This window comes from Scyliorhinus torazame, chromosome 5 (assembly GCF_047496885.1).
Source record: "Scyliorhinus torazame isolate Kashiwa2021f chromosome 5, sScyTor2.1, whole genome shotgun sequence".
NCBI classification, from domain to species: Eukaryota; Metazoa; Chordata; class Chondrichthyes; order Carcharhiniformes; family Scyliorhinidae; genus Scyliorhinus; species Scyliorhinus torazame.
The window spans coordinates 248,508,074-248,532,180 of NC_092711.1; the positions used below are offsets into that span (position 1 = coordinate 248,508,074).

General features: G+C 42.4%; 1 protein-coding gene across 3 annotated transcripts in view; it reads right to left on the reverse strand.

The window, feature by feature from the left end:
* Positions 1 to 961: 961 nt before the first annotated feature.
* Positions 962 to 24,107, reverse strand: part of LOC140421025 (ecto-NOX disulfide-thiol exchanger 2-like) — a 347,774-nt gene continuing 324,628 nt past the window's right edge. For all 3 annotated transcript variants that reach the window (XM_072505320.1, XM_072505318.1, XM_072505319.1), the window contains 4 exons: positions 21,831 to 21,881; positions 18,356 to 18,461; positions 10,298 to 10,383; positions 962 to 4,676 (listed from right to left, as the gene is read on the reverse strand). In XM_072505320.1, coding sequence (XP_072361421.1) covers positions 4,539 to 4,676; positions 10,298 to 10,383; positions 18,356 to 18,461; positions 21,831 to 21,881 — 381 coding nt within the window. In that variant the 3' untranslated portion in view covers positions 962 to 4,538. The remainder of the gene's footprint in view (positions 4,677 to 10,297; positions 10,384 to 18,355; positions 18,462 to 21,830; positions 21,882 to 24,107) is intronic.

Here is a 24,107-nt window from a genome sequence, read left to right on the forward strand (position 1 = left end):
AAGTTGCTGTAGTGCATCGTGTGGATGGTACACACTCCCGCGACTGTGTGTTGGTGGTGGAGCAAGTGAATGCTAAGGTGGTACCTGGGGTGTCAATTAAGTGGGCTGGTTTGTCCTGGATGGTGTCGGAGTGTGTTATTGGAGCTACACTCATCAAGGCACGTGGAGAGTATTCCATCATTCTCCTGACTTGTGCCTTGTAGGTGGTGGATAAGCTTTAGCTAGTCAAGGGGGGGGGGGGGGGGGAAAGAGAAGAGTTACTTGCTGCAGGATTCCTAGTGTCTGACCTGCTCTTGTAGTCACGGTATTTATATGCCTGATCCAGTCCGTTTCTGGTCAATGGTAATTCTAGGATGTTGACTGGGGGAGATTCAGTGATGCTAATGCCATTGAATACCAAGGGGAGATGGTTACATTTGTTTTTATTGGACATGGACAACACCTGGCACCTGCGTGGCCACTTATCAGCTAAAGCCTGAATGTTGTCAGGTCTTGCTGCATATATGGACATGGACTGCTTCATGGATGCTGTCACAGCAACTCTGGCTCCTTTGGGTAGCAGTTGGTTGGATGACCGGTGTTGATGAGATTGACAGCAACAGCACGGGTTCAATGTTCCTTGCCCTAACCATTTTGGGGGTCATGGCACTATGGGTTGGATCTGCCTTCAGGCAGAGAACTCAGAAAAAGGAGTATTGATTGGATTTCTGAAAGCAAAAATCAGTTTTTAGTAAGGAACCCACTTTTCAATCAAATGCAAAACAAATATCAGCCATTTAAATAATTTCTTTATAAAACATTTTAGAAATCTATTCTAATAAATCACAAAACAAGACTGAAGTACAACTTGCTAATCCTTAGAACATATTGCAAAATGATAGAGCACTCAGATATACAATCCCTCTCCCTGCTTAAAACTTTGTAGAACTGTCTAGGAACAAAGCATATCCAGTCAGCCAAGTTAGGTTTTATTCCATGGGCATTAATGATAATTTTATTTTCTTCTCACATACAAGGTGTTCCAAAAATGAACAGGAGTTCTCCAAAATATTAGTAATCATTTTCTGTTGTACAATTTTTGCAGTTGTAAAAGATCTGTAAATTGATGTTATTTAGGACACTTTAGAAACAGCAATCGATGAATAACATCAGTTCTCAACTGTAAACTTTAGATAAATCTCAGTTGTGGAATTTCATCAAAAAGAGGTTCATTAACAGATATAAATTGTGAAACGATTTGGTTCAGAAAAGTGAATACAATAGGCATTAAGAAAATTGTTTTATTCAGCTCACTTGTTAATTAAAAAAGCTTCCCTATAATTTTCTCCCCTTTCTTGAAGGCGAAGAGCCCTGCTAATGGGTTTTCAAATCGGTGGTGTCATCAAAGTGGCCACTTTTCAAAAATAGAATCATTAGCATTTCATGGTCTCAAAATGTCTGAAGCGCTTTCGGCCAATTAACTTTTGAACTGTATTATCCAAGAGGTGTTGTGAGAATGTAGGTAATTCCAGGAACTGAATTGCACACTGAAAAGTTCCATGACAGCAAGGTAATCTGTTTTTGCTAGTGAACTTAAAAAAAAAAAAAAATTTCATAATAAAACATTTCAATCCACCTACCCTACACATCTTTGCGTTGTGGGGGTGAGACCCATGCAGACAAGGGGAGAATGTGCAAACTCCATATGGACAGTGACCTGGGGCTGGGATCGATTCCAGGTCCTTGGCATTGTGAGGCAGCAGTGCTAACCACTGCACCACCGTGCTGCCCCTTTGCTAGTGACCTTTTTGAGGAATAAATATGGTCCTGAAACATGAAGCTGGAGAACAAATGGTGGCAAACCATTTAATGCCTGGCACACAAAAGCAAAGCGCACTTCCATTTTTTTATGTTTAAAAAGATGGCCGACACATTTGAGAGGAATCATGATGTGAGAGAGAAGCAAATTAAGGGGCAGGTTGGGACCAGGTAATTAGAGTGAGAGGAGGCTTGTGGGAGGAGGAATGTGAACACCGACATAAACCACTTGGGACAGTCAATCAGTCTTCTCCTGTGTTCTAATTTTTATGTAATTCTTTGTAATTCCATACACGTTTCAGTGAAAGCAACTAGGCAGCAATCAGGATCAGGCCAAATAGGCTTCTCTATGATATGGGCTGAGATCAACCAATACATCAGACACCAGGATTGAAGCTGAAACCTCATTAGCCTGTATAGTTCAGTATCAGACCATATCTGAATATCAAAGAACTTCAAGCTGTTCATTTACCAGATATTTTCAATTCTCTTTTCTTAATTTTCACTTTGCACAGCTAAGTAATGCATATGCAGATAATCATTGCATGGGTTACTAGTCCCTCAGGTAGTTCACAGTGGTCAAGATGTTACAAATCTAGGGATCATTTGTGCCCACAGAATAAATAGAGCTTCTTACTGGAAGTTATAAGCTCCAGATATTATTGTGTGCTAAACCTCAGCACTCATTAATTATGAGCTTACAGCACAAACAATATTGGCAACTCACCATCACCATATGGTAACAGGCCATGTAAACTAGCACTTTGTTAATTCTGACCTAAATAATATAGCTTGGGCCAATTAAAAAAGACACATTAAAACTTTAACAAGCATCAGTGAGCATATCAGGCTTATTTGAACCCATAGAACAGCAGCAACAGAATGCTGTCCATCACATCACACAGGTGGTCTAAACCATAAAACAGCACAAATAATTCTCAGCTTTTTTTCATTGTGACTAACAGTAGGTGTTACTGTTCATGTTCTTCGCCATGGTGACACAAAAACAAGTAAATTATCAAGTATTAAAGCTTTGTAAAAAATAATTTCTCTAAAAATACAACTTTTATCAATGCAGTGTAGCTTAACCTGTACAAACTAGATATATTGTCTGAAATGTACTGCTAGATTGATTCCAGAGATATAAAGGAATTAAAGGGATATTTCCTTTTTTACCCAGATTTTGATGTAAATCATTTTTTTCACAAAACCGAATCAGTTTAAACATATAGCACTTCTGACCTGAATATATGTTAACAATCTTGACATTTCTTCTTTTCAAACTCAAGTACTAGCACATTATGCCCCAATTTTGATTTATAAACACTGAGAATGAATCATCCTTCCCATGCTACATTTTGTCTCTTCAGTAAGGTGCATGTTGCTAACATTAATCCCTAGAAATAGCAGAGCATGCAAACTGGTGCTCCCCACTTGCCACAGATGATCAGGTAATAGAAAAATCCAGTTGTTTTTCTTTTTGCAGCCTTTTATGTAATAAAACTTCAACTTATCTGAAACCCTGCTACTTCTGGACGAAAGAATGGTTTGAAATGAGGTTATCTCTGCTACATGCTGCTCGAACATATTTACTCAGCTGTAGACAAAGATGGATTTGCAGATTTCCCAAATTGCTTTATAGGCATTCTTTCCCATGTGATATGGAACTAAGCTGCATAAACCAAGAATATGCCAAGCTCCATCGAATTAGCGGATTTCAGCTCAGTCAGTTATGGGTGCATTGACCTTCGTCTCTAAACTAAGAAATGGAAAAACCGGCAAGGTTCCCACTCAGCATTCAGTGAGTCCTATTCAAAGTGCACTTGTGTGGATGTTACAAAGGAACAAAAATCAAGCTCAGTTCCGATACACAGACCACATTCAAATAGCCTGTCGTAACTCACTATCCAAATTTACACAAAGAATTGCCACTTAAGTGAGGGCACTGTGGAACTGCTAACATCCATGGAACAACTACCTACTTTGCATGACCACTTTTAGGAAAGCGAGATGAGAAAATGGGAATGAATAAACAATCTGCATGCATGTCCTTCAGACACTGGAACTGAGCCATTGCACAAAATAAATAAAATCAGTAGTTTCTCAGCAAATGTTTTTTTTGTGAAGGGTATGTATATGTATGCGGTGGGGGGGGGGGGGGGGGGCACGGGAATGGGGGGGAAAAGAGTGTGCATAGGTACTATAATTGTTACTGCTTTTTGATTCCCACTTGCATTTCATTAAGGTAGGAGAAATTGGACCATTTAAAGCTTTTACAGATGTGTTAGGAATTTGAAAAACAAACTCTGTTATGATCAAAAAATGAAAACAAATGTTTTGGTACATGTACTGTATTTATAATATTAAGCTGGATTGGAGGAGGAATACAGTGGTCTCACGTTAAGTATGGGATAAAGGATGCTTCATATATAAATTGTTGCTTTTTTATTTGGCCCTCAGTAATAACTTGTCTCATACTACTTCTTCAGCCGTGGAAGTACATCAACTATAATTGAATGGCACAATTTATTACCCAAGATTTGGGGGTTTGATAAACACAAAGTTGTTCTTTAAGCCCGTTTCCAGGGCAGCCCATATTCAACAAGCCTGAGGATTTCTAAATGTTTAATGGGTAATTGAAATCAATCTTTCAAAAACAAATCTGGCATCTACTTCAGTACAAAAAGGTACTGTGGGGTACGGAGTAGTCCCGTGATCTTGTGCCAATTGTCACTAAGTTACTAGTTCGGGAGGGCCTTGATTCCATCGAAGCCATTAAATTTCCACCGTTTTTCCAAACTTGCGCCAACTCCAGTTATCTCCTGTTGGAACACATGTTGTAGCCTTGTCAGGAGGCCTTCTATTTCACTGGGAGAGATCTGCACAGAGAACAGACAGTAACAATAATTGTTTGTTTCCAGGGTCATGAATGGGTGATCATATTCTCTCAATAAAAATGACAAAGCATAAAGCATACAGTGTGATGTAGAGGCTCCACAAATTTGAGACTCTAAGAATTCATGAATTAAATAAAATAATGGTTTGAGATCTTCACCGACTAATTTTATATTGAATCTTTATATATACAGTCTGAGGAGACTTTCATCCCATCAGACTAACAGTGCCTTGCACTCCACAACTCACATACCACCTTGTGCTGGCACCTTCCTTCACATATCTGTTCTAAGGTGCTCCAATGCTACTTTCTCTTTTGTAGGCTTATCCCAAATGTTCTAGCTAAGTTCTTTATTTGTCACACCCAATTTTTAAAAAAAGTATCCCTGATGATCTACATGAAAAGTAGTCATAAAATTCTCCAGAGTTCATGAGCAACATCATTGAGATCTATTAGTGCTAAGAAATAATTGAATTTGTGACATCTTACAGACAGGGCAGTAAGCATTAATACATATTGAAAGACAACATTAGTAAAACAAGTCCAATGTAATGCAATACCAACAGGGTAATTAGCAGAAACAAATGTCTTGAATTTTCAGAAATATTTCTAAAGCTACACATGTTTTCGGCCCATTCAATGGGGCGGCATGGTGGCGCAGTGGTTAGCACTGCTGCCTCACAGCACCAGGGACCTAGGTTCAATTCCGACCTTATCTGACGGGGGTATGCGGCTTCCTTCCCGACAGGGAATCAGGTACCGGGTTCAACTAGAAATACGGTGCAACCGACTCGCAGCGTCGAAGTGGTAGAGGTATTGAGCCTCACTGACCGTGTGGAGTCTGCACGTTCTCCCAGTGTCTGTGTGCATTTCCTCTGGGTGCTCCGGTTTACCCCCACAGTCAAAAGATGTGCAAGTTAGGTGGATTGGCCATGCTAAATTGCCCCTCAGTGTTCAGGGATGTGCAGGTTAGATGGGGTTACAGGGATGGGACGATGGGGGCTAAGTAGGGTTATCTTTCAGAGGGTCGTTGCAGACTCGATGGGCCTAATGGCTTCCTTCTGAACTGTTTTGATTCTAAGATGAAGGAGATGCTGGAGAAAACTCCTCTGCTTTGAGTACCCTGTTTCTGCATGAAGCACTCCCATATCAAGTACTGCTTGAACCACAAGGCGATTCAATCTTTAATTGAACCTGCCCCATAGACTCAGAAAATTATCAGTGTGATATTTCCCAAATCAACCATATATTTTTTTAAATTTAGAGTACCCAATTCTTTTTTTTTCCAATTAAGGGGCAATTTAGCATGGCCAATCCACCTAACCTGCACATCTTTGGGTTGTGGGGGTGAAACCCACGCAGACATGGGGAGGATGCGCAAACTCCACACGGACAGTGACCCAGGGCCGGGATTCAATCCCGGGTCGTCAATCCCGGGTCGTCAGCGCAGCAGTCCCAGAGCTAACCACTGTGCCACATGCCGCTCCAAATCAGCCATCTTTCAAGATGCCTTTTGTTATAACCCCCATGAGAGCCATGGGGATGATCCAATTAATCTCCCTGTGAGCCTCGTGGAGTATGAGCTCCCCCGCAAGGGGATAGAGGCCCCATAGCGGGATTGTTAATTCATAACCATAAAAGCTGTCCCAGGTAGGAGCACAGTTGCATGGCTGTCCCGACAGAGATTGGGACTTTTACTTGTAAATACTTTTCTTTTGAAATAAACCTTATTTTGGCGATTTTTTCCAGACTCCTCCATGGCTACTAAATTGGCGACGAGGATACAGCTGAACTACAGTCGGCGCTGCTAACCATTTGGAGCACAGCCAGCTCTCTTCACAAAGGAATAAGGTTTGCACCATTTTGAAAATGTCGCTCTTTGGCAGACTCTATGCATTCGATATGGGTATAGAGGACTTGGCTCAGTACGCCGAGCTTGTATGCTATTTCTTTTAAGGCAAACACTATCGTTGGGGGTGATCGGCAGATGGTAATTCTTCTGACTGCCTCTGGGACACCCACTTTCAGCATTATAAAGAGCCTGGCGTACCCCCCGCTCCCAGACATACAAAGAGCTAGTGGCACTCATGACAAACCACTATGACCTCAAGCTTTTGGGTTATCGGACAGAGGCACAGATTTAATATGGCCGAGAGGACTCCAGAGGAGTCTGTTATCAAGTTTTTGGCGCGATTGAACAAATTGGCGTAAGTAATATGGTGACCCAGTGAAAATTTCTGGTCAAGCCTTTGCTGGATCTAAAGGCCGTCGCGATTTCCCTCTCATGGGCGAGTGCAAAGAAGGGAGTCCAGGAACTGCAGGGGATGTCAGGGATAGAGGTCCAGTATAGGACATCCTCGTGAACAGCCCCTAGGACTGGGACACCCCCGCAATCCCATCCTGGCCCGAGAACCGTCGGGACCAGGCCTACAGGTCAAGGCCAAGGCCAACTAGAGCCACGCAGGACACCTCCCTCCGGCGGAATCAACGGAGGAGGATCCAAGGCGGTGGGACATTTGTGGCTGCCAAAACCACTGGGAAAAGAAACAACAGGTCAGCCAGCAAACTCGCTGCCCAACCCAAGGGAGGTGCCAGCCCAGGCCCACCACTGATGATGAGGAGTTGATGATGCATTATATTGCTACACCACAAGTTGCCCCCCTCAGGATTACTGTCCATGTGAGCAGCCACCCGAGAGAGATGGGGTTGGACACGAGGGCAGCAGTTTCGGTAATAGGGAGGTAGACCTTTGAGAAAATCAGGGTTGGAGTTCAACAGCTGGGTTTGTGGGACACCGAGGCAAAGCTTGTGACTAGCGACGAGGGACCCCCTGGTCATTGCTTATGACTATGACCCTGGTTACTTACGCGGAGCAGCCCGTAAGGCTGCCTTTTATAATAGTGAGGGGCCCCGGGTACAGTCTACTGGCTGTGACTGGTTACAACACCTCCAGCTGAACAGGTAAAGGTCTTCTGGATGGGCACCAGGGGTTTTTAAGAAGTCTTGGGGAAGTGCCCAGAAGTCTTGCAGGAGGTCCTGGGCAAAATTAAGGGGACCTTAGTCAAGATATATGTGGAGCCTCAGGCCCAGTCAAAGTACTTCCAGGCCCACCTAGTTCCTTATGCGCTGCTGGCAAAAATCGAGGATGATATCAGCTGGTTGGAAGTCCTCGGTATCATCCGGACGGGACATTTTGCAGATTGGGCGGTGCCGGTAGTCCCGGTACGATAACTTGACAAAACTGCACGCCTGTGTGGAGATTATAAGTTGGCTGTAAACAAGGCCGCCTGTCTGGACAGGTACCCAATGCCGTGGATAGAAGACCTATACGCGATGCTAGATGGGGGTCATTCCTTTCCCAAGCTTGACATGAGCCACGCCTACTTCCAGCTGGAGCTGAAAGCCGATTCCAGGCATTATGTAACCATTAATACTCACAGGGGCCTCGATGAATACACGAGGCTACCATTTGGACCGTCGTCGGTGTGCACAATAGTTCAGCACATTATGGAGAACATCCTGAGAGGCTACCGCATGTGGTGGTCTACTTGGATGACGTTCTGATCACTGGAGCCACGGAAAGGGAGCATCTGAGCAACCTGGAGGAAGTACTCCACCAGATTTCCAAGATGGGGTCCGCCTCAAAAGGTGAAAGTGCGTTTTCTACGCCAAGGAAGTTACACACTTGAGGTATCCTGTGGATTGGGATGGACTACACCCGGTTGAGGAGAAGTTGCGGGAGATAAAGCAATCCCGGAAAACGCAATAGTGTTACGGTCTTAGATTTCGTAAACTACTATGGGAAATTGATTCCTGGCTAGTGACCATCGTCGACGCACTACATGCATTGCTGCAGAAGCACCAACAATAGGCCTGGCTAGAGTAAAGCAGCAGTTAACATCGTCAGGATTATTGATACATTACAACCCCTCCAAGCCCCTCGCCCTACGGCATCGAAGCTGCATTCTCCCAACCCATTGCCGATGGGAAGGAAAGGCCGTAGCATTCGCATCAAGGACTTTGGCCGCTGCGGCGCGCAATTATGCCCACATCGAAAAAGGGTTGGCCATTGTATTCATGGTGAAGAGGTTTCATCAGTATGTGTATGGGCATTGGTTCACCATTGTGATGGACCACAAGCCGTTGCTAGGGCTTTTAAAGAGGACAAGGAAATCCCGCCAATAGTATCCATCCAAATACAACGGCGGGCCCTGTTGCTAACAGCGTAAGAGTACACCTTTGATAATTGCTCAGGCACACAAACTGTGAATGCACACACACAGAGCAGGCCCCCGCTGCCAACACGCACCTCCTCCCCCGCGCCCCCCATCTCCACCGAGAGCTGAAGACATTTCGACACTTAGCTTTATTGACACCTTTCTGGTTACAACCACTGATACACGACTGGATGCAAAAGGATTCGGTATTGGTGAAAGTGTGCCATAGCCATATTTCCTTACACAGGGGGCCAGCAAGGGAAGCTGCATGAGAAACTACAGGCCTTTGACGCAGGTGAAGAAGATGCAGGAGCTCAGCATGGAAGATGGCATCCTCCTGTGCGGAGCTTGCGTCATGGTCCCAAGCAGGCCATTCTCCAGGATCTGCACAACAGGGGTGTTGAAAATGAAGATGCTGGCCCCCAGCTGTGTGTGGTGGCCTGGATGGCGCGACTGAGCGACCGGCCCAAAAATACACTAGTAGCAGCAGAAGCTCTCGCCAGCCGCCCAGCGACATCCATGGAAATGGCCAGGATTGTTTGGGTGCACCTACATGCCTATTTTGCCAGGCCTTTTCAACGGTCCATGTTTTTACCAGTTGTAGACACCCATTCTAAGTTACTGCAGGTGCATCAGATGTCGTCCACACGTTGCAGACTATGGTTAATTTCTGCATGTTGATAGAAAAATGCAATCAAAAACCACCAGAGACATTTGAAGTACACGGTGTACAAAACCTCATATTTTAATTGTAATTGTATTTTAGTTGAGGCAGCAGAGATCATTAATCTCCATGCATGCCATCTACTGAATAGCATCGACATTCATTGTGACATACGGTAGCTGTAAATTATAAAGAAAAGCTGCTCCACAGTAAGAAATTTTATATACAAGAGGTCACCTGACTTATTAAGCCAATATTACTGGTAACTGTCTCACTGGAGCTATTTGCTATAATCCACTTTCCCTCAAACTGTGCAGATCACTGAGTACTAAAATACATGACAGCAGGTAAGTCCCCAAAGTGCGTCTTAATTCATTCAATATAAGGCATTTTTGATAAATGCATTATATTGTGATTTCAACCGTATGTCACACCTTTGTTGTAATAATTATTTATTTCTAAAAATGGTTTTCTGATTGTCATCAGTATAAATTAGGCTGCTTATGGTGTTAGGAGAGAATTTCATAGTTTTGCAGAATAATGACAAAGCAGAAACTTGCTTTACATGAAGCCAACTAATGACCTTTGGTATATAATCTGACCAAAAATGTTTAGTGCATTGAGAATGAATGTAACATTCACAGAAAATAGCAGGAATAACGGTTCTGGGTTTCTAGGAGGTTCATGCAAATAATGTACATCAAGGCAGCATTTCAAATTTACCTTGGCATCCATTCGCTGTAGGTAAGAACATATGTAATCTATGCTGGCTCCAAATGGGTGGACGTGGAGAAAAGTCGAAATTATACCTGCAATTAAAAAAAAAAAATCACACTTTTTTTTAGGGCGAAAGGTTAAAAGATGTAAACAACCACTGTTTCCATAAAATTCTGGTACAGACAAGGAAAGGTGCACCACGATTCAATGCTGTCACTTAGAAAGACCGTGGGCATGATTTAACGGAAATTAAGAGAACTAAAGAAATTTGGCATGTCCACACTGACTCTTACCAACTTTTTCAGATGCACCATAGAAAGAATCCTATCTGGCTGCATCACAGCCTGGTATGGCAACTGCTCGGCCCAAGACCGCAAAAAACTTCAGAGTTGTGGTCACAGCCCAGTACATCACACAAACCTGTGTCCCATCCATTGAGTCTATCTACACCTCCTGCTGCCTGGGGAAAGCAGGCAGCATAATCAAAGACCCCTCACACCCAGGTATTCACTCTTCCAACCCGCTGGCCAGACTGGTTCCTCAGTAATCGGGTTGCCATATCTCATGGGCAGTGTCAACCCCCTGCACACATGGGCACTATTCCACAACCCTCAAGTGAGGGGTTGCTGAGATCCTCCCCTTTTCAGGCCCACTCACGCTCCCTTTTGGGGCCCCTACATTTCACCCCCCCAAACTTCCAGAGGCCCCTTCATACCTGTCCTTCACCCCCCACTCCCTCCTTTCATTGGCCTGTCCCCCTTTGGACCGGACACTCGGAAGGAAGTGCCACCCTATCAATTGGGCACCCTGGCACTGTCAGGGTGGCAATGCCAAGGTTCCAGCCTGGCAATTTCACCTTGGTACTGCCAAAGTGCTCAGGGGAGGGCCAGGGTGCCATCCTGCCCTATGCCTGACCACCCAGGAGCCTCCAATGGCCTGGAAGACATCCTAGGTCCGCCTGGTCCACATTTATGTGGCTGAACGGTGCCCAGCTGGGGTTTCCTCAGCAAGGCCGATACATGCCCGGTGGCCGTCTGATTCAGCGAAGGCAGAGCTATGTCAGATTCTAAGCCAACTTAACTCAGATCGTGGATCTCGCGAGGCGTAACGGCCGTCGGGAATCCCGGGGGAGGCCTTCTCTGAATTTACCGGCCATGACCCTCTCCAATTCTAGCAGGACGTGGCTGGTAATCACGCCTCACGTATCTAAGTTAGCGCTGCTTGAAATCAGAATACTATTGGTTATTTTATAAGGGTTTGGGCAGCCAAGTGGTTTTGGTTGAGTTCAAATTGAAGTCATGATGACCTGTTACATTGAATTCAGTAAATCTATTAACATGCGGAAAACCACCAGAAGATTGTGAAAAGCAGCTGAATCATTGTAAAAAAACTCAACTGGTTCAGTGATGTCTTTCAATGAAGGGACACTGCCAACCTACCCTGGCCAACGTGCAACCTCCAGCCCCACATTATGAGCTTGACTCAACATGCCTCAAGGGCAGCTAGAGATGGACAATATTGTCATGCTCATGAATATTATGTTCATGTAACCTACATCCAACAGTAAATATATTAAAACAAATTACATTGTCCAGCATATATAATACAGGGAAAATCAACAAATTGAATAAATGACACAAAGAATACTCAATCTGATGGAAAGACTGGTCAATATTAACTCTAGTAAACATTCTTACTGTCACACAATCAAACAGGCATCATCTTGAAACTAACTCAGGTGTCATAAAACTGGTCGAGGTTAGGCATTTACATTTGGTGTCAGAAGACAGTTTGTTAAAGTCAGATCCAGTTCCATTTCCAGTATCAATGGGATAATAAACAGATTACAGAATCTGCTGGCTCTTCTATTTATTCACTTTTTAAAAGTAGATTTATCCCAGCCCTCTAACGATTCAGTGGATTAATGCCTCCCAAACCCCTGACTTCTACCACATAGAAGGATAAGGGCATTAAGTTCATGGAACATCACTACCACTTCTAAGCTCACCATCCTGGCTTTGAAATATATTGCTGTTCCTTTTGTTTTCATTGGTTAAGAATCCTGGTATTCCTTCAACAGCACTGTGGGGGTTTTCCTCACGTGGATTAGGAACAGAGGAATAGGAGTACCCATTCAACCCATCAATCCTGCTCTGCCAATCATTACCATCATGGTCGATCATACACACCAATGCCATTTTCCCCACACTATACCCACATCTCTATGCTGTGGCGGATCTACTACGAAACTAATGAAGCTTAAGCTTCAGGGCCCCTAATCCCGGAGGAGCGCCAGGAGCGACTTTAGTCCACATTGCTTAAAAATTTTGAGTCTACTGTATGAGAAGGGGTTTTAAAATAATAATATTAATAATATAGTGTAATTCAATACAAAATAATAGTTAAAATAAAAATTTAAAGGTTATTAAAGTATCATGTAGGCAAGCCGTAAACAAAAAAAAAAACGTTCAAATTAAGGATGTTTCATTCCAAATATATTTAATATAAAATAATTATAAATAATTTAAAACACTATTAACATTTATGCCAGAAATACAAACAGTAGATGACGTGTCGTAACAAAAAAGGGGAGCCGTTGAAAAGGCAATCACAATGCTAACGTGAATTTTTAACGTGATAGCACTCGTGATAGTGATCTAGACAAGAATATTTTTCAATAAAGTGTTCATAAGGATACAATATTTTAATTACCCCTACTCAAAAATAAATGTTATATTTAGAAAAGTAAGGTAAGTAATAATGGTGAAATAGTGTTAGATTAGCCTAAGCCTATTGTTTTTATGAAGAGGTGAACAAAGGTAGGCTACGACTGCATAGCCTAGGCTATTACTATATTACAAGTATTTATGAAAAAGCAATAAAAGGGTGAATTTGTGTTAAATTACAGATGTTTATTATGAAACGTGTTCAAATAATGGTAAAATTGTGTTACATTACCTTAGCCTATGAGTTTTGGTGGCCTAGTCTTGCCTAACAGTCTAGCCTAGCGTAGGCAACCTTGATCATAGCCTAGTTTTGCCTATTTAGCTTATTTATTATAAATCTTTAAAAATGGCGCTTTACTTTCTGAGAAGGGTTTTTTTTAAAAAAACTTTCTCAGAAAGTAGACGCAATTTTTTTTGTTTCAAAGCATGCAACAATAGTCGCACGACTCAAATTGATTAATTTTTTGTTGTATATATTTCAACAATCCCAAAGTTTGAGAGTCAGTAGCACAGATGTTGTAAAGGTGGAGTGTCGCGGTAAGTTGGCTGTTCTGCTGTGATTCGGAGAAAGTGCTGCAAGCACTCTTTAAAAACATTAACAGGTACGCAGACTATGTACCATGTGCAGCCCATTCACTTAACAGTGTCTACTGTACCTGAAGTTGTTGACTATTTTGGCATTTTGCAGGAGCTGTATGTTTTCTTTTCTGGATCTCCACGAAGATGGGGGATTTTAAACACACAGGGCAATCTACATTTTTCTCTAAAGAGCTTAAGTGTAACTAGATGGTCTGCACATTATGAAGCAGTCCGGGCAATTAAAAATGGATATATGGGCATTTTACAAACTCTGAAACATATTTTTGAAGACTCAGAAGAGAAGCCTGAATGTAAACGAGATGCAAAGAATTTATACCACAAGTTGGTAAAGCTGGAATATGCTATTTTAACAGTCGTTTGGGAATAAGTGCTGGAGCGTTTCAACAAAACAAGTAAGAAACTCCAAACCCCTGGTTTTGATGTATTTGAAGGTCATCTTCGGCTATCAGCTTTACTTTCATTTGTTAAAGAACTCAGAGAAAGTTCAGCTGATAGGATTGCACACTATGAATCAGAAGCAAAAGGTTTGTGTGAAGATATCACCTCAAGTTAATCTGATGCTTCCAAACGCATTGCTGCAAGGAAATTTTCAGATGGAAGAAGTGGTATTGCTTCGTTGAGAGGAGCTCACAAATTTAGGATAGAAGTTCTGTATCAACTCTATCACTGCTTGACAATCCAGTTACGCAAGAGGATTGACCCATATGAGCAGACTACGAAAAGGTTCAAGTTCCTCTCAGAATTGTTCACCAATTCTGAAATTGATGAGGACAGTATTAAACTTATATCGTATTACAAAGATGATATTGACCACAAATTCGGAAACGAGTGTTATCAGTTCAAAGAATATTTGCACCTTAGGAAATCCCAGAACACAAAAGAAAACACGCCATCTAAAATGCAATGCGCAGAAGTTCTTCAGCTTATTTGTGAGCAACACCTAATTGAAGTGTTCCCCAATATTACTACTGCGCTTAAGCTGTATTTGGCAATGCCTATCACGAGCTGTGAAGCAGAAAGGAATTTTTCAAAGCTATCCTTTATAAAGAACAAATTTCAGTCTACCATGACTGAAGAGCGCTTAAATTCTTTCTGCATATTGTCTCTAGAAAATGACATTGCAAGGAAGCTCTCATATGACAAAACTGTACGTGAATATGTTGCTAGAAAAAACAGAAAAAGAGTATTTTGTAAAATGTGCTTCATGTAGTATGCATTCTCATAGGTGTTTAAGATAAAAGATTAGGGGCGTGGTCTCTTGAGAGTGGGCAGGGCTTAGGGGCATGGTCTGAGGAGTAGGCGTGGTCTCTTGAAAGGGGTGGGGTCTCTATAGGGGCGTGGCAAAGTAGAGGTGGATTGGCCATGATATATTGCCCTTACTGTCCAAAATTGCCCTTAGTGTTGGGTGGGGTTACTGGGTTATGGGGATAGGGTGGAGGTGTTGACCTTGGGTAGGGTGCTCGTTCCAAGAGCTGGTGCAGACTCGATGGGCCGAATGGACTCCTTCTGCCCTGTAAATTCTATGACTGTGGTCTTTTCTATGTTTTATTTCATCATTCTATGATGCATCATGCATGTATATAACATTTCCCTAATTTTCATCCCCCCTTAACTCGAAAACTATAAGGCATAGGAATTTTTTATTCACTCCAGTGACTTTGACATGTGAGATAATCCAGTACAGCAATTTGAATCAAAATCTGAGATGTAGTGGTTATATTTTTAAAGAATTTGTGGTGATCTGTCGTGGAACAACCCCATTGAAGAAGATAACAGTGGTTACCCAGACCTCATTGCTGGTTGCGAAGGGACCCCCATAACAGTTCAAGCTTCAGGGCCCCAAAAATGTAGATCCGCCACTGTCTCTATGTCAGCGGCATTTAGAAAGCTGTCAATTGCAGTTCACGAAGGTCCACACCATGTTTTCTCAAAGACAATAGGGATAGAGAATAAATGTTGGCCTTGCCAGAGATGTCCACACCCATGAATAAATTAAGCCAAAGAGTGAAGATATGGATTTCAGCTCTGGGTTGGTATTGGGCTGGATTCTCCGCCACCCGCTGCCGGTTGCGGGGTTTCCGATGCGGTGGAGAATTGGGCGTTGTGAAGAAAACAGGATCGGCATCTGCACACGGACAGTGACCCGGGGCCGGGATCGTACCTGGGACCTCGGCGCCATGAGGCAGCAAGACTAACCCACTGTGCCACTGCCCTCAATTTAAAGAAAATCTCATGTCAGTTACTCTGTTTACTCACCGGTCTCTGGAACTCCTCTCTCCCTGAAGACTCATCAGTCAGTTCTCTCCCTTGTAGCCTCAGCTGCCAGTTTCACCTTCTCCCAGTTCCACCTAACTCCCTATTTCCACCTACTCCAAATGCACTCTCACTCAGCTAAAGCAGCACTCACATGGATGCACCATCTGTAGTTAACTAAGGAAGTCAAGGATGGTACCAAATTGAAAGAGAATGTATACAATGCTGCAAAAATTAGCTCCACGATTGGGAAAAAAATAGAAACCAGTAAAGGATGACTAAAAAATAAATAAAGATTGGAGTATTAAGGAAAACTGGGAAAAAAAATAGAAAAACAGACAGTAAAAAGTTTCTACCTAAAAAGAAAAATACCAGCAGTGGTATAGGTTGCTTAGTGGGTGAGACTGGGTATTAATCATGGGAAACAAGGAAATGGCAGATTTTCAACATTTATTTTGGATCTATCTTCCTAGCTAAATACATAATAAATACAAAAAATAATAGGAAAGCAGGGGGCAAAGGGAGATGGAAACTTCAAACCATCATGATTACTTGAGAAAAAGTACCAAGAAAACTAATGGGACTAAAAGCTGACATGTCTTCTGGGTCTGATGACCTTCATTCTGCATCCAATTAAGGGGCAATTCAGCGTGGCCAATTCACCTACCCTGCAAATCTTTGGGTTGTGAGGGCAAAACCCATGCAAACACGGGGAGAATGGCAAACTACACATGGACAGTGACCCAGAGCCGGGGTCGAACCTGGGACCTCGGCGCTGTGAGGCAGCAGTGCTAACCACGCATCCTAGGATCTTAAAGAAAGTTGCTGGAGAGATGGTGGACACAATTCTCCCAAAAAAATAACTAAGTGTCATTTTGGGCAGATTTGGCGGGCTGATTCCTGCTGGGCGTTTGGGTGCAATCCAGACAGGTATTCACCCATACTTAAGTCATCTTTTTGGAGTTTGAGGAGTTTCCACTGGAATTTTTAAAAAAATCATTTACGGGCTGTGGGTGTGGCTGGTTAGGCCAGCAGTTATTGCCCATCCCTAGTTGCCCTTCAGAAGGTGGTGGTGAGCTGCCTCTTGAACCGCTGCAGCCCTAACACTGCTGTTAGGGAGGAAATTCCAGAATGTTGCCCCAGCGACAGCGAAGGAGCGGCGGTATATTTCCAAGTCAGGGTGGCAACTGTTCCCGTACCAGCCTCCCCAAACAGGCGCCGGAATATGGTGACTAGGGGCTTTTCACAGTAACTTCATTTGAAGCCTACTTGTGACAATAAGCGATTTTCATTTCAAGTGATTTGGGAAGGGAACCTCCAGGTGGTGGGGTTCCCAGGTATCTGCTGCACTTGTCCTTCTAGATGATAATGGTTGTGGGTTTGGAAGGTGTTGTCTAAGGAACGTTGGTGAGATACTGCAGTGCATCTTGTAGATGGTACACATGGCTGCAACTGTTCGTCGGCGGTGGAAGGTTTGAATATTTGTGCAAGGGGGAGCAATCAGTATTCCTCCATGTTGAATACCACTTGGGAGGAAGCATGGAGGGTGACAAGGGTGCAGAATATGCTCTGGGTGGGGGACTTCAATGCAATCACCAAGAGTGGCTCGGTAGTACCACCACAGACCAAGCTGACCGGGTCCTAAAGGACATTGTTGCTAGACTGGGACTGCAGCAGGTGGTGAGGGAACCAACAAGACGGAAAAACATACTTGATCTCATCCTCACCAATCTGCCTTCTGCAACCTATATCTTTAACTCAAGCAAAAGCAATGGCCTGTATCTTTAAATCAAGCAGGAAGAATCCAGAAGGCATCGGTGTGACTCAGTTTGAATGACTTGGCTGGAGGCCAATGAATTGGCCAAATGTCTACGTCCCTGCCTGGTGGCCAGTGGTGATGTTTCTCAGTGACACAACACTGGAGTTTGTTTCACTTTCAACTCTGCAAGCTGGATGAAAGAATCTGACCAACTCATTGCTGGAATATCCAGTTCATTCTCACCAAAAGGCCACTGTGAAAATCTGATAATACTCTCTCTCCAAAAAGAAGGCTGATGTCAAGCAGAATCCAGAATTTGATAACTCTCTCTCTCTCTGCAAAAGAGAGGCTGATGTGTAAGCATAGTCCAGAATCTGATAATACTCTCTAAGAACAAGCTGATGTGAAGCCAGCGGCCTCTTCTGGAAAAGCTCCGAGTGAGATATACTGCTGAGCTGCAAAGATCGTTATATGCTGTTTTCCAGAGACGGTTGCAATCTTCCAAAATTCCCTAGATTCTGGAAGATCCAAATATATTGGAAAACCACAAATGTAACACCACCATTCCAGAAAGAATGCAAGAAACTATTGACCAGTTAGTCTAATATCTGTCACTGGGAAAACTGCTAGAATCCACTTTCAAGAAGGTAGTAACAGGACATCTAGAAAAACACAAACACTTATAAATGGATAAAATTCTTGTGCTGCACTGGTACTGTCTCTTACCCACAAGTAGTACTTCCCGCTCTGATCGGACAGGCCCTGTGATGACCTTGTCCAACTCTCCATCCTTCTCTTGACTGGAACTCAGTATTATACAATCTCTGTTGTTCTGTGGTAGAGCGAAACAGAAGTCATTAAACATTACTTAGCTGACATTAAAACAGTTTGTAGTTCTACATGAATCTATAAAAACAAAGTCCAATTGCCTATTAATCAGTCTACCATTGGTAAGTATTATCAGCTTCTGTCATTTATGTCATGAACTAACTATGGCCTTAACAGATCCAAAGTTGTAGATCATACTGCAACTAACCTGTCAAACCAGTCATCCAGTACAATTGTGATCCCGATAATTTTGGAAACTTGGAAAGTGTGCCATTAGAAGATAAAGCAACTGGAATAACAGCCTATACTTCACAGGCCATCAGTAAAGGCTAGTCGAAACCTAGAAGCTCCCAATAATAGCACCAAAATGAGGTAACAGATTGAAACCTGTCCTGTCTTTCCACAATCAAATGCACATTGAAACTCGTGCATTTCCAGCACTTTCTACAGTCTATTTTTGTCAAAGAATTAGATTGAGAGTCAACATGGTTTGTTTCTTGCTTCCGGTTCATAGTTTGGAATATCATGGTTGAAATAGTGGATACTTATGGACTTTAGCAAAGGATTTAGCTTACAGTAATTAATGACCCCAGTATGAGGCTTATAACAATGCAAGTCACTTCAAAATGAAGGTGACTGTGACACATAAGCATGAGTTATAGGGTCACACCGGCTGTTCACACCGGCGGACAGGTTTCCCGGCGACAAGGAAAAATGAAAATCACTTATTGTCACAAGTAGGCTTCAAATGAAGTTACTGGGAAAAGCCCCTAGTCGCCACATTCCGGCGCCTGTTCGGGGAGGCTGGTACGGGGATTGAACCGTACTGCTGGCCTGCCTTGGTCTGCTTTAAAAGCCAGCGATTTAGCCCACTGTGCTAAACCAGCCCCTAGGGTTGCAGTCTGCACTGTCAGTGGGACTGACTTCACTGAATAACGTGTTATGGAACATAATAACATAGAATCACAGAATTTACAGAGCAGGAGGCCATTCGGCCCATCGTGTCTGCACCGGCTCTTTGAAAGAGCACTCTACCTAAGCCCACACCTCCACCCTATCCCCATAACCCAGTAACCCCACCCAACACTAAGGGCAATTTTGGACACTAAGCGCAATTTAGCATGGCCAATCCACCTAACCTGCACATCTTTGGACTGTGGGAGGAAACCGGAGCACCCGGAGGAAACCCACGCACACACGTGCAGACTCCACACAGACAGTGACCCAAGCCGGGAATTGAACCTGGGACCCTGGAGCTGTGAAGCAATTGTGCTAACCACCATGCTACCGTGCTGCCCATGTATTGTGCATCTGTTGCTTCCATTCATAGATTCGTTAGTTCTTTTGGGATAATACTTTGGTTTGTTGTTCACAATCTGTTGATGAAAGAGAGCAGTGTAACACTTCCTGGAGGATTTTCAACCTGACAACCTTTAGTTAAATTTGATCAGATTCCAAACGGATGTCACAATTCATTAGTCTGTTTCAGGATATTTCAAAATCTTTCTTCAAACCCCCTTGCTGTCCTTTTTCCTGACTAGCCCTTTTTCCTGACTAGCCCATGAATTTGATGGGTTGCAGCATTTTTGTGACTGTTAATTAACTTTAATAAAAGATTGTATACATATTTGATGGTGTTATTCCAGTTGTTCTATCTTCTAATGGCACACTTACCAAGTTTTCAAAATTATCGCAATCACAAATGTACTGGATGACTGGTTTGACAGGTTAGTTGCAGCATGACCTACAACTTTGGATCTGTTAAGGCCATGGTTAGTTCATGACAGAAATACTACCAAGCAAAATTGGTCAATACCTTGTAGCTTCAAAATAAGTGAGTACCGCATTCATCAATAAAAATAAAAGCACACCAACATTTTGCCTTAGTGTAGTTTTAAATTCCTTTCTTCTATGGTTCAAAATTGTACACCAATAATTGTGCTGGAACTTTTTGTTACATTATCCTCAATAGCTTTGAAAATAACCAATAAAAGCTAGTGGGCTTGTCTTAAGTTGCAACGAACAATGTGCTGGATGAAATTATTAGTCCATCATACATTCATGGAGATGTCTGATTATGTTAATTATCTTATTTAATTAACTGGACTTGCCCAGGAGTAACATTGCCTACTAGTAACAATGAAGATCTTGGTGATACCAATAAATTGTAGATACAAGTTATTGTTCTACGTCTTCTTTCTGACCTTCCATGAAGGTCATGTTGATTCTGCTGTAATTTGCTTCAAAACTTCTGCAAGGTTTGTCAAAAGATTATTTATCATTTGATTGAGCATCTTCCCTGCTCAGGAGAATGTGGTAATTACCATAGTCAAATGCTTTTTTCTTTTTCCACTTATTACTGGTAATAACTAAAACTTTGTGAATCACCATTGTGCTTGCACACTGTTGCAGTCATCTTATTGAGCCCTGGTACTCTATTGCTTTTTTGTTTGATACATGATTTTTCACACATTCTCAACTGTAGGTGGTTCATCAATTTTCTTTTCCTTATTGGCAGCACGGTGGCACAGAGGTTAACACTGCTACAACACAGCTCCAAGGATTTGGATTCAATTCCGACCTTGCGTGACTGTGTGGACTTTGCACATTCTCCCAGTGTATGCTCCGGTTTCCTCCCACAGTCCAAAGATGTGCAGGTTAGGTGGATTAGCCAAGCTAAATTGCCCCTTAGTGTGCAAAGAAAAGTTAGGTGGGCATAGGGCCTGGGGTTCTCCTTTGAAGGGTTGGTGCAAACTCAATGGGTTGAATGGCCTCCTTCTGCACTGTAGGGATTCTATGATTTGTCAAGCCAGGCCCATTGGGGGAGGGGAAAAAAAATCTCAAAACAATTAGGGAAGAAAAATTTCTCTATGCCCTCTTTTGATGATGAAGACTAGTCTATGAGGCTACTGGATTTCACAACTCTGGTTGGAAAACCACTGCATGTATTAATAATAGTTGTGAAACGTACTTCATTCCTCGTTGTAACATGTGCTTATGCATTCTTGTGCTGAACGCCTGGTTTAATTTTAATCTTTTCTATTCAATTGGATATGTTACGTTATCTATTTTGTCCCATATAAAAACTGAAACTGTGCTCTTCAATTTTGCTCATAACTGACTTCTGATTAACATCAGGCCCCTTTGATAGTGTTTTCAAGGTAATTAGAATTGAACTTAGTATTCAAAGTACAACTTTCAGATTGTTATGTATTTTCAAACTATTTTGTGGAACTTGGGACCGTTCGTCAACAGCTGCAAATTAATTTGCATCGAGAAAGTTAACATCCAGTGGATTGCTTCCGAAATGAATAAATGTGAATTGTAACATTTAGCAAACTAAAGGATCTTTTTAAATAAAAAAGGCACTCACATTTCCCTGGTTATCGCTCTCCTCCATATCTTGTCTACCTGCACTCTCCTCCTAAATTGAAATAGCACAATTCATTTGACAGACTGAGAAAATAACACGGTCATGTTTTGCAATTTACTCCCATGTAATATTACAAATTTCTGATTGTTTCCATGTGGCTAGCCAACATGTGGCTGATATGCTTTTATGTATAGTCTGGCAAAATTACTTGCTACTCAGAGAGTGGTTGGGGTGTGGAACGCACTCCCAGCTATGGTACTGGAGTCGGACACTTTAGGAACTTTCAAGCGGTTATTGGATAGGCATATTGAGTTCACTAGAATGATTGGGAGTAGGTTGATTTGATCTTAGTTTCAGACTAGTTCGGCACAACATCGTGGGCCGAAGGGCCTGTACTGTGCTGTACAGTTCTATGTTCTATGTTTCCGACAGGGGGAATTTCCACAAACAAGCTCATTTCCAAGCCGCCTGGGTAGGAAACAATGAATTTCCAGACAAATAAACCACACTTTACAGCAGACTCAATTGTATGACAGCAGGAACATTGGAAGTAAAATTCAATATTAACTGCTGTTAAGGTAGTCTGCTGTTAAACAGAGTTGCATCTTCATGACAAATATTGTAATTTTAATTTAAGACAAAAATCCAGAGAAATAAGATATTGATAATTTGGCCGTGGACATAGCAAAACAAATTGTATTTACACCAGTACTGGAGAAAGTGGGAGTTTTACCATTGGGATGGTCTTCACCTGAAGTGCTGGGACCATTGTTCTGGTGAGTCACATAACTAGAGTGGGAGAGAGATGTTAAACTAGGGGGCACGGTGGTTTGCACTCCTGCCTCACAACGCTGAGGGCCCGGGTTCGAACCTGGCCCCGGGTAACCGTCCCTGTGGAGTGTGCACATTCTTCCCGTGTCTGAGTGGGTCTCACCCCCCCTACACAAGAAGATGTGCAGGCTAGGTGGATTGGCCACGCTAAATTGCTCCTTAATTGGATTTTAAAAAAACTTGAGCACTGAAAATTTGAAAAAATGTTTTTTTTAAAAAAAGTGGTGTTAAACTAAATAGTGGGGGGATTAAGCGATTAAGTGATAGGAGATGTGATAAACTAAAGGGAGAGGAGAAGATAAGCGAGTAAGGCAGCAATATAGGTAATGAGACAGGGTACTGAGAAAATGATTCAAGTCCCAGGTCCACTTTATCCTGGGGTCTTAAAAGAAGTGGCTGTTGAGATGCATCGATTCTAATTTTCCAAAGTTCTTTAGATTCAGGAAAGGTTGCATTAGATTGGAAAATAGTGAATGCAACTTCCCTAATCAATAAAGGAGGGAGACACTAAGCAGGAAACTATAGGCCAGTTAGTACAACTTCTCTCATAGGGAGAATGCTGGAACCTATTATTAAGGAGGTTATGTCAGAATTTAGCACAACTTAATGCAATCAGGCAGAGTCAACATGGTTATATGAAATGGAAATCGGGTTTGGCTAATTTACTAGAGTTCTTTGAGCAAGTAACTGCTGTCTATGCTTAAAGTAAAAAAATTGCACCAAGCACACTCCTGCACATTATTATGCAAAACTTTCCTCCACTAAAGAGCATTAATAGAGCAGGTGGGTTTTACAAAAATCTGGTACACTTGTGGTCACCAGTTCCAGAATTTTAAACGAGTTTAATTCATTGAATTTAAATTCTCTAGCTGAGTGATGGGATTTAAAATCTTATCTTCCAGATCATTAATCCAGGTCTCTGGATTACAAATCCTGTAACAGAGCATATACTTCTATACCCTATGTAGCAAAGGTTTAATGTTGGGCAATATTCAGTTGCCAACCCAGTTAACAGGTACAATTATTCTCAATATGTGCTCACTGCATTCTGCTTTCAACATACAGGATTTTTGTAGCTGTCTTCACTTAAAACAGTCAACAGTATTACTTAGTTTCTATTGCATCATCATATGACGTTTACGCACCTTTTGCATGGAGAAAGCAGGTACAGAAAGTGTACACCACGCATGCGCAGTGCAGAGAAAAGCACACCTCGCACGTGCCGAGTGTGTGGTGTGCAAAAAGTCGCAGTCGACTGAAAACTGGTTCCAGATCAACAGCTGAACACAATCAACATTTTGGGCACTTCTGCAGCATGCAATTATTAGGAAGGTAAATGGAATGTTGTAATTTATTGCAAGGGGAATGGAATATAAAAGTGGGGAAGTTTTGCTACAGATGCACAGGGCATTGCTGAGACCACATCAGGAGTGCTGTGTACAGTTT